Source organism: Gossypium arboreum, chromosome 11 (assembly GCF_025698485.1).
Source record: "Gossypium arboreum isolate Shixiya-1 chromosome 11, ASM2569848v2, whole genome shotgun sequence".
In the NCBI taxonomy this organism is placed as follows: domain Eukaryota; kingdom Viridiplantae; phylum Streptophyta; class Magnoliopsida; order Malvales; family Malvaceae; genus Gossypium; species Gossypium arboreum.
Genome location: NC_069080.1, coordinates 4,871,404 through 4,883,522, shown reverse-complemented (window position 1 = coordinate 4,883,522; position 12,119 = coordinate 4,871,404). Strand labels below are relative to the sequence as shown.

The following is a 12,119-nucleotide window of genomic DNA, read 5'->3' as shown; positions in this document are numbered from 1 at the left end:
GGTTGTTAATTTACTCTTCTTCTTCTTTTTTTTGTTTCTAATTGCTATGTTAATTTACTAATTTTTTTAAAATAATATCTACACTAATCATTTTAAAGTAAAAATATTATACCTTAAAATTCAAACCACAATAATATACTAAGTTAGATTAAAGGAAATTAAAAAGCTGAATTACACACAAACAACAGTACTTTCATAAATTCCTATATTAAAACTTGAATTTTCAAATATTAACTTTCTTAAATAATATATATTATGACATACTTTGAAATATAGAAATAAATGAAAATTTTAAATCCCAAGTATGCAACCATTTTTAAAGTAGTATTAATTAAGTAGGAGATTGTTGTGTCGATATTGAGACCCTTGTCGACTGACTATGCTCATTTGACATTCACACTTAATTCTTGTTTTCCATTCCAAGAAATTAAATATTTGAACAAGGCAGTACCTCCAAATTTGTTGTTCAACATGTAATTTAATAGCAGTTTTGTTTGGTGAGTTAGTTTCCCGTAAAGTTGCCAACCCAATAGTAGTCCGGGCCAGTTCTTCATTGTTTTTGAAAAGTACTTTTGAGAAGTGTTGTGGAAAATTATTTTTGAGAAGTACTTTTGAAAAGTTTGGTTTAAAATTTGAGTGTTTAGCATTGCTGTCAAAAAGTGCTTTTGAGAAATAAAATGTTCATTTTAGACATGTTATTATCAAGTAACAAATATGCATTTAAATAATATTTAAATTAGTTAATATTATTATATTTTAGTAAGAATATAAAAATTTATTATAACTTCTTGTTAATATTTTAATATATAAAATATAAATTTTAAATATTTTAAGCAATAAATATTAATTATTTATAAAATTTAATTAGAATATATAAACTATATTTTAAATATTTAAATATAACTATTAAATATTTGTAATTAGTATTTTTAAAATATTTTTTATTTTTAATTAATGATTTTAACATATTTGTAATTAAGTATCAAGAAAAAAACGGAAAGTACTATATTATTGGAGGGTGAAAAGTAATTAATCACTAAAAGTGCTTTTGGGAGAGGAAAAGCTAAAATTTCAATAAAAGCGAACATTACATGACTTTTCTTCTAAAAATGCTTTTGAAGCGAAGTGCTTTTAAAAGTAATGAAGAACTGACCCTCACTTTGTTAGTTGAAAAGCATTGGTGTACATCGTTTAGCAGATGCTTTTTAAAGAGATAAATAGTTAATCATCTCATAAATAAGGATGTAAATAAACTTAAATATTAATTTATATGTTGAAAGATTCTGTTAAATAAAACTTAAATTAGAGTTGTCATTGAAGTATTCATTCAATGCATGAATTTTTGTTTGTAGGACCCAATTTCATCACGGGTATTTCCATGCGTTCCCATGCATTATACTTTTTGTCAAGCCCCAGGATCCTACTTAACACAAGTTCCATGGTTGAACCAAATCAAAGCAAATGAGCAGACAATACCACTTTCCAAAAATTATTGGTGTTCGATACTTGTATATTTCTAATATATTTCAACATGGACATAAAGCATGGTTCTCCAAATATCAAATCCATAAACCAATACTCACTGAGACTTACATGGTTATAAATATATTAACCTAAAAGTTTACAATTTGAAATCAACCTCCTCCTTTTTATTACCTGAATGAGGAAATAAATTACTATGTTCCAATTTGCTAAACTACAAGTTCATTAAACAACATGATCAAGAGTCAGCACCTACAAATGACACAATTAGCATTCTAGTTATAGCAGATTACCATACAAAATAAAAATCAAAATGTTATAGCTTAACATCATCCTCGTCCTCATCATCATCGATGTCATCCAACTCCAAAGAGTTGTCAACACTAGTGGTCTGCAGTTGTTGCATCTGGTTAATAACATATCTTGCATCAGAAACTAATGCATTTTTTGCTGCTTTAACCTTGTCTACTTGGATTTGAACATATCCTCTGTTCTCCTTTCCAAGTACCGCTTTTTCAACTTGTGTACGTTCAGCTTTTCTCTTAGCCTCCCGGGTATGTAGCTGGTCGATGTACTTCTCATGTAAAGCCTTATTTTTAATCTGCTTCAACACTGGGGGACTAACAAGGGCTCCAGTACCTGAGTTACCAAGTCTCGAATGGTGCTTCTTACGACCCGAAGAAGATCTCTCATGACACTTGTGGACAAATCCCTGTTTTTCTAATAATTTTTTCGGGGTACAAACCATAACTTTCGGTACACCACGCATGGTTGGACTTGTGTTGGGCTCAAGAATGGAGAACAGATCCGCTTCATCACATTCGTCCACAAGATGATGCTTTCGCAACAAATGTCTCACTGTTTTTTTCTGTACGAGAAAGCTTTTCTGTTTACCGCGACCTGAGCTTTTATTCCTTGGTGCAGAGGACTCTAGCAATTTGCTTGCGGAGAATGACAAATGTTCGATAGGCGACAAGTTTGTTACATTTGCCCTCGATCGAGGCTCAGGCTGAGTTGGAGTTAAATGGTTGGAATGGATTCTATCAAAGCAATCCTGGGCAGATTTTCCTGGCACCTGAGATAGAGTCGGAGTTAAATTATCAGAGCAAATGCAAGGCCATATTTGACACCGAAACAAATCAGCAGAAAGTCTTCACATAAGAGTAAATCATGAATAGTCATACACATCTAAACACAACTGATAGCGAAATGCACAGCATTCACATCTAACAATACTGAATGCAGTATAACTCACTCGTCTAGTTTCACAAGGTTAATTGCTGTAAATCTATAATTAATTTTCCTTCGTTTGTTAAAAAATTGTTGTTTTCAATGATGACTAATCCCACAAACCCCCTTGTTCAAAGCTCTAGTTGTAGAACTAGGCTGGTAGTGGTACTGTAAGCTGAATTATGTGTGAGACATAGCAAAATCAGAAACATCCCAAGTTCCTAATAATATGCATTTTCATGAATGATAAAGTAATATTCAGGTTTTCAGCAACTAGAAAACACATAAAACATATAAGCAACTTGTATGTCCAAACTTCACCATATATCTAGGACAAACACGGCATAGATATCCATAGGCTTTAGCTTGAATTTGAATAACCACAAAATAAGCACATCAAATCTATACCATTATGATAAGAAAAAAAATCCATGAAATTTAAACCCAGATATCAAAGGAATGGAAAAGATACCAGCTTTGAAACTTTCTTCCAAAAATTAGCCGTTGGCTTGGCTGAAAAATAGGCTCTTTGCAGAGCCAATTCTTGCTCCCTTGTCCACCCCTGAATAACTGTATCCTCTCTATTGTCAGGCTTCCTCTTTCTCTTTCTCTTAACTCCAACAACTTCATTTCTTTCACGAACTTCTCTTCTTTCACTTTCTTTCCTGTCCACTGTAGTCACTTTCAATCCAACAGAAGCTTCCCTTTCCTTTTCATCCAACGATCCCTCCTTTATACTCTCGTTCTTCTTAGATCCATCATTCTTTGTCTCGACAAATTTTCTATCCTCGGGCTTGTTAGACAAAGACCCACTGCTCAATCTTGGAGATTTTCGCAACCCAGGCGTTGAATTTGAACAATTTCTTGATATCTCACTTGAAACAGTGCTCGTTCTTTGAGACCTTCGCAACTGAGGCGTTGACCTATCACGATTTGTGGAACCATGACTTGATTGTATGGGTTTCTTGGAAAGTTTAACTGCAGAGCTAGCAGTACTTTCCTTGGAATTGGCCTCTGACTTAATGGGAGTTTTTTGGTTGAGAAGCCTTGCAGATCTGCGCATGGCAGTAGGTTGTGGGGTTCTAGGAACGGAATTTCTAGTTAGCATTTCACGAACACTAGGTCGGCTTTCGTTTTTCCCGTCTAATCACCTCATGTTCGGGGGTTTTTGAGAGGGAAAGTGCTTTTCAAATTTTAGGTGTCGATATGAATAGGCCTTAGCACGTGTCATTATACACACACGTTAACTTAGCAGGCCCAATTAGAATGGGCTAGAAAAATAATCCCAGCAAATTTTATTTAAAAATAGGTATAATAATAAATTTAGTCATTAGTATTTATATTTTTATCAATTTGACTCTTTTTTTATAGATAAATTTGACCCTCAGCTTTTTAATAAGAATCAATTTAATCACAAATCTTTTAAAAGAGTCAAATTATTATTTTAAATGAAAATACAAATTAAAATATTAATTTTTAGACATGGCACTCTATGAGTACTTCATGTCAATTTTATTGAATTTTTAATATTTAAAATTTTATTTTTGAATATTTTATAAAACAATATTGTGTTAGTATAAAGTACACATAGACTACTATTTGACTCTTTTGAATGACTAATTGTTAAATTTAGCTTAAAAATAGAATAATGACCAAATTGATGAAAATATAAAATTAAAAGATAAATTTAATATCATGCCTAAAAAATACAATACGGAACTGGTTCAATAGTAAGGTTGAAGTTTTAGAATTTTGAAATATTATATTTAGACTTCTTTTTATGTAAATCATGTATGAATTCTCAAATTAAAATATATTTTATTTTTATAATATTTTATGAGGATTAATTATGCAAAATTATGTTTATAAATTAATTATAATATATTCCTCACAGTAATAAAATAAAATATTTAATAAATCAAGAAAACAAACACAACTATAAATATGATCAAATGCATGAAGATAAATAAAATATCATCCTACATTGACTACATGCATGCTAAAGAACATCGAAGAGACATCCCGATAAGACAACACAATCCACAGGTTTTAAAGGGTGATTGGAATCTTTATCATCAAAATAAGACAATAAGTAGTAGAAAGAGCTAAAATTAAATTGGGAATAATATCCTAAAATATGTTGAACTAAGCTTCCCACTAATATGATTATTTTTCTCACAGCTACATGAATAATAAATAGGTTTGCTGAAACAATAATTATTTGAAGTTAGAAAATTTGTTAAAGGAATCAGAATTAAATTGTTTTTTAATGATAATAAAAGTAAAATTTTATCATTTTAAAGTATTAAATTATTTTTTATTTTTTAAAGGATTAAAGTATAATTTTACTATATACTAATTTAAAATTTTAAAAAGACTAAATGTGAATATTTCTATTTTAGGGAATCGAGCCTTGCCTGCCCTTTGGTTTTGCCTTGAACTATTCTATTTCTTCTTCAATATTTTGGCTCTTATTGAAAGGTGATCGTTGTATATTTATTATAATAACATATGAGATTTATATTGTATTTAAAATTATTTTTTTATAATTTTGAACTTAAGAAAAGTATAATATGTTAATATTATTATTAAATATCGAGATTTAAATTATATTTTAATAAAATTTACTAATATAATTCTGTTGATTAAATATTACCTTCATTAGTAAAATACAATTAGTAAATTTTCAATATAAAATTAAAATATTATAGTGATATAATATCTTTAACTTGATTTTATTATTTTTATTTTACTTATAAATATAATTAATTTCACAAAATTTAAAAAGAGGTATTTTATAATTTATAGTTGTTGTAAATAAAAAAAAGTCATAAAAGATCTAATTAAAAACTCATTATGAAAGTAAAGTAAAATATAAAATTTAATATGTTGTTATAGAAGATGCTTCCTATGTTGATTGAGTCTTAATTCAATTGATATTAATATTATTATCAATACAATAAGACTTATATTCAATTACGTTAAATCACATTATTATCTTATTTAAGTGTTAGAAAATATTATATTTAAAAAATACTTCTAATAAATGAGGTCACTTCGTACAAACATACCTAACTTTTTATGGGGAATTCCACTACCACTACTACAAACTTTTAATGCAAGTAGCTTTGGTTGATTGATTTCTTGTGCCCCACTAAAGCAACGTGAGCTTCAAGATTTGCACCCAAAAACCTAACTTTTCTTTATTTGATTTGATTTATTGTCTTATCCCTGTCCAAAATGCCAATCATGGTTTTCCTTTTCTTTTTTGTTCATGGAAATTTTATTTAGAAATAGAAAAATTTTACTTGTTTACGTAAACATGAGCTTATCTCAAATGGTGTACTTATCTAAGGAGTTAGATTTCAATTTTCAAGGAATCCCACCCTTTATATGTTCCCATTCTTCAATTCTTTTAGATGATGACCTCCTTTATATAAAACTATAATAATTTATCTTCTTATGTCGCTTATTAGCCTCACTTATTAATCAAATTTTAATTTAATTGTAAATATTATTTTAAGAAAAGTAATTTATTTTTGTATTTTTAAAAATCTAAAATATATATCCATATTATTAGAATAATAAGATTTAAACCCAAAACGTTATAGTCTTTATTAAATTAACTTTACTATGTCAATTCACATTATAAGTGTGTCATAATTTAATATTAATTATTTGATTAATTTTAAATTTTATCCAAAAAGTGGAATATATATAATAAAATTTAATATTGAGTCATAATATAGCAATGTAATTGTTATTTTGTATATTGATAGTGGAGTATTAAATTTAAGTAGGATCAAGAAATTATCGGGTCATTGAGTAACTCTCCGTTTGTTCATCAACATTTCAAATTTTCATGTCAATAGTCTTTGTTAATCCCTTTGGAATGAGGTTCTTCCATCAAAGATTAAAGAATTTTTATAAAGATTATTGTGAGATTTTGGGTGTGTTTGTTTGGTTGTATTTCATTTTCCGGAAAATATTTTCCTCATTTTCCAGTGTTTGGTAGCCTGAAAGCCTTTTCCATTTGGAAAATATTTTCCAAATCACGCGAAAAATCCCTTACATTTTGGGAAAATGTCTTACCGTTTCAATTTCTGTAAGACATTTTCCCGTGCTTCTCCTTCATCCAGGTAAGGCCCCTTCTCTTGCTGCTGTTCAATTTCAGTTCTCTTGCTGCTGGTATTTTGTTTCATTTCTCCCTCTCTTTCTCTCTTTCTCATGCAATCTCTCTCTCTCTCTCTCTTGCAGGCATTTTCCTCTTCCTGCATAAAGCTTTTTTTTTTCAGGTCTTGGCTTAAGGTAAAGCTCTACCCTTTCTCAAATCTAATGGTTTCTCTTTTTTAGTTACCATTTTTTTGGGGGATTTTCAGGGGTTTTATTTTGGTAAGATTTGAAGTACAAGAACTGTATCCACAGTTCCAAAAGCTTCATAAAATAACCCTGAGAGGCTAGTTTTGCTTAATCTTAATAAACCCCCAAAAAAAATTTTCTCATCTTTCCTGTGAATTTGAGATAAAATAATTTATTGACTGCTTCATGTAAATGTATATATATACATACTTACTACTCGTCGCTCAACTTAAACAGATTCAGTGATCACATTCTGCTGCTCTTAATTTCTCTTTCTTTAATTTTCCTCTGTTTAATGTTGCATATGATGACAAGGATGGATGATGTTTGTAATATATAATATGAATAGAAAGCTGAAATGTTGCTCCTGGCTTTTGTCTTTTTTTAATGAATGAATGAACGAATTGGGTTGTTTGATCATGAGTTACTAGAAACATTGATATAATAATTTACTTGTGCTGGCTGTATTTCCATGTGATGTATGTATTTTAGGAATCACACTAGTCCATGTGAGAGAACAAAACTCCATTGGACCACCTTAGAAAATGACACTGATGTTCAACAAATTTGACTCTTCTCCATACCACTTGTGTGTTTTTCTGTCAATATTTTTTACCTTTGCCAATGTTGACCTGTGTTTTTTGTATTGGGATAGATGGATACTACAATATAATGAAATTTAATAAACTACGAATAAAATATCATTTGGTAGGATACTACAATACATCATTTGCTGTAATTAGCCTGTGTCCGGAGTCAAGCCTGAAATTTTATGCCTTCTTTGTTTCTTTAGCGATTTTATGCACGAAATTTTAACCGGTTTTTTTCTTTTGATCTTTCTTGATTCACCTTCTTGTTGTTGTTCGTCAAGATTCATTATTGTTTGAGTAATTCTTACATTTTTGAATGGAATTTTGTTAGATTTTTCTGCTGCCGATTCGATGGTATGTGCTGTGAATCAGATTACTGTGAAATTTTCTTTGTGAATCAGATTACTATGTAGGGTAGTCATGTGTAACTGTAAATTATTTATGCATTGTCTTTGCAAAGCATGTGTGGATAGCTACTATAAGGTATGTGTAATGCAATAACCCGAAATTCACGGGCACCGGAAAAGTGAGTTATAGGGCCTCCATATTAGTGAAATAAGTTCGAAAATAATTATTAAAAATATTTATGAGCCTAGTGGTGTGTCTAATTAGGATCTAATTAGGTGAATTTAGCTTAATTTAGAGTAAGTAATAAAAGGATTAAATTGAATAAAGGGTAAAAGTTTAATTATAAAGCAATAGAAAATAAAAAGGATTAAAATGGAAATTAAGCCATTGACTACAAATGAGGCGGCAAATTGGTAAAATAAAATCAAAGATTTTTTTAGGTTTTATATATTATAATGATTATTATTATGGTTTTATATTAAATTATTATAATTATTAATTAACATTATGGTTTTATATTAGATTATTATTATTAGCATTATTATTAAATAAATTAAATAGAAGACAATTGTATGGTAATAAAATATACATGTGTAAGAATTGTATTGGTACAATTATAATTTAAATATTTAATTACTTATAATTTAAGTATAAAGATATTTTATAATTATTAATTGTATTAATTAAATAATGAGATTTTTATTTGATAAGCAAATTAGATAATGACATTTGTAATAATATAAATATGTACACTTATTATATAATTATTAATTTACTTAATATTAAGGTAAAAGTTATTTTAATATATGATATTAATATTATATTATGTTAATAAAATAATAAAGCATAAAAAGAATTAAGGAAACAAAGAAACAAAACAAAAGAAACAGAAACGAAGCAGGGAACAAAACGAAAATAGGGGAAGAAAAAGGGAAATTGGGATTTTAAAGCTTCAAGTTTAATTGGTAAGCTTAATTAAGTCCTTTTCTCTTAATTTTGATATTTTAGAAGCTTTAAAACAAGTTTTGATGAAATTAAGTTCATAATTCAAGAGTTTATATGTTTCCAAATATGGTTCATGTTGGATAAATTATGGAATTAGGGATTTAATTGAATGAATTCTAAGTTAGAATTGATTAAGGGATTAAATTGTAAACTAGGCTATAAGTTTTATGTTGAAGGGACTAAATTGAAGAAATTTCGAAATTAGGGAAATATGCTAGAAATTTTATAGTTAAATATAAGTTTAGACAAAATTTGAATAGAAAAGAGAGTGAATTGGATTAAGAAAATAATTAAGTTTAGTTAGGATTAAATTGGGAATAAGGTAGGAATTGTTTAGAAATTTAATTATTTATTATAATTAATGCTGTAAATAATAATATAAATTACTATTATTTTCAGAGCCAACAAAGAACCTGAAACGTCGACATCGAAAGAAAATGAGAAAGTCATCGAGGACTAAAGCGGAGAATTACGGTGTGTATTACTATAATTCAAATTTTAATTATTATTGATTGCTGAAATTTTAATTGTTATGTATGGTAAGTAAGACTTGAGGTAAGTATGTGATTATTTGAAAAGTGTATTGATTGAAAAATAAATAAATGGTGACAATTGTATGGTGTTGATGGTATACACTTGGGTGAAAATTAATTTGTATATGAATTAAGATAATAGATATTTGAATTGAATGAGTATTGAAAATTTTGTGTAAATTAAATTGAAATTAGAAAAAGTAAAATAATACCCTATTAACTTGTCGGACTAGATTTGATACAAATGGCATGCCATTGGATTTGTGATGTGATGAGGAGATTGTAGTTCGTTTGAGAAGATGTTTACATTATTATATACTTGATTTATCCGAAGAGGCACTTAATGCCTTACTGGTGTATTATGGAGGATTTAAAATATTCTGGGTGTGTTTGGGTTGGACATTCTGGTGTGTTTGGGTGGAAATTTACGTATCTGTCATAGTCCGAGTTTTGTTAATAGGGTAAATAATTGAAATGAAATTTTGAAAATGAGATTATTTGTTTTAGCACTATTGAAAAGTACGAGAAAGAATGTATGAACTAAATTATGAATTGAGTTAGTATGAGAAAAATGAATTATGAATTTAAGATTTATGAAGTAAAATTATTATATATAAAAGTAGTTTAAATAATTATAAAATTTATGATTGATGTTTGTAATTTATTAATGTTAAATAGTCTTGATTTATAGTAATACCAATTGAGTATATCCATACTCAGTGTCACGGTTGTTTCCGTGCGCAGTTAGTAGAAGTCAAGTGTCCCTCGACATCTGAGCAATCCGACTCAACACAAACTTGGTGATGTATATTTTCTTTTGGGTAAAGGTGGCATGTACATAGGTGTTGTTTAGTCACTTGAATATGTATATTACTTTGAGTAGTGAAGGATGAATTATAAGATTTAGATGGTTAAATGAAATGGTAAGGAAAGTACATGATATTTTGATACATGAACATTAAGTTGTTAAATGAATGAAGTTTATAATCAATTTTGAATGATGCTATGATAGTTATTAAGTTAAAATTATGTTAATGATATAAATATTAGTTATATGAATGTGAAACATTGGTGTTGGTGATTTTGGTTTGAATTTGCAGGAGGTTTAGGTAAAAATAAGTAGAAATGCTGGCGAAATTTTTTTATAAAAAAAAATTTGGAATACTCGAACAAGTCCCGTTCTACTTTTAATACGTGTTTGAACTTCGAGAGTCCAAGATAGGGACTTAATTATTATATTATACTATGAAAGTTATATTAATTGTAAATTATTCGTAAGTTGTCTGATATGTCCGGTAATGCCTCATAACCTCATTCCGGCGGCGATTTGGGGTTAGGGGGTATTACATGTAAACTGCTTTGGCAAAATATGTGCTAATTGTCCTTGTAATGCTTGAGTAAATCGACTTGAAAGGTACTTATGTGCGAATCCTATGTAAGTAATTATGTGCTACCCGATTTAGTAAGATTTTATATGTCAACTGATTTAGTATATGTATATATCAATGTGCGAGTCGTAATGATGTGTGAGCTGTGTAATTTGCGAGTCATAGTGATGTGTGAGCTGTGTAATGTGTGAGCTACAATGATGTGCGAGTTGTGTAATGTGCAAGCTATGTAATGTGTGAGCTGTGAAAATATGCAAATTGATCCTATAAAGCATGTGTAAGCTTTTTGCAAAATGCAATGTACGAACAGCACATTAGGAGTTTAAACTGTGTTTATCTGATTCTTGTATATTTGATTCAAGTTCGAGATAAATATCTAAGTTTGAGAAATTGAACTTATAACTAAAAAGCAGCACATATAATATTGTTGTTTGATTAGTATGGTGTTTTCAGTTTCTTAGATTGAAAGGTTCTGTTGGAATCTTTTGACAAAACGATGTTATGGGTCACTCGGTCGGTTATCTAGATATAGGAAACTTCAACAGTTCAACTCTTTCATTATCTCCTTAGCCAAATGGAGGATTGATCATGAGCAGTTTATTGAATAATGATTGTTGCTTTATCATTATCGGTTGATGACTTCAAATTTGAAGCATTGGTATAGCAGACTTATTAATTATTTAGCAAAACTTATCAAGTTCCTTTTCTCTTGCTATTGGCTCTATTTATAGGATGTTCATTCTCTTTGAGAGGTGTGCAATTAGAATGCTAGAAGATTGAATCATCTTTCTCTAACTATTTATTTCGAGCTTTTCTTTGATTTTTTTGTGTTGAGATTTTCACATTCACTATGGTATTGAGAACTCTCGTGTATTGATCAGAGACGATATTGGGTGTATGCTAATTGATTTCTAGTTCTCTATTAGGCAAGATGAATTCTAGTTGTATTAGTATCGATAAGAATAATAAAATAAAATAACATTTAGCATGAATTAATGATATTATAAAAATAAAATAATAAAATAATATCAAATTAAAATATAAATATTAATTCTTAATTCATAAATTTAAATATAATAAATAAACAGTAACCATAATTTAACCTAAAATAATCTATACTAACATAGATTTAATAAAAATTCGACATTATTAAAGGTTTTTTTTCAACTTTTTAATTAATAAAA

The 12,119-nt window shown here is 28.6% G+C and overlaps 1 protein-coding gene across 1 annotated transcript; it reads right to left on the bottom strand.

The window, feature by feature from the left end:
• Positions 1 to 1,548: 1,548 nt before the first annotated feature.
• LOC108478989 (uncharacterized) lies at positions 1,549 to 3,950 on the bottom strand. Its single transcript, XM_017781436.2, has 2 exons — positions 3,185 to 3,950; positions 1,549 to 2,557 (listed from the first exon to the last, which is right to left on the bottom strand). The coding sequence occupies exons 1-2, from the start codon at positions 3,818 to 3,820 to the stop codon at positions 1,799 to 1,801; spliced, it is 1,395 nt and encodes a 464-aa protein (XP_017636925.1). The 5' UTR covers positions 3,821 to 3,950; the 3' UTR covers positions 1,549 to 1,798.
• Positions 3,951 to 12,119: the final 8,169 nt, after the last annotated feature.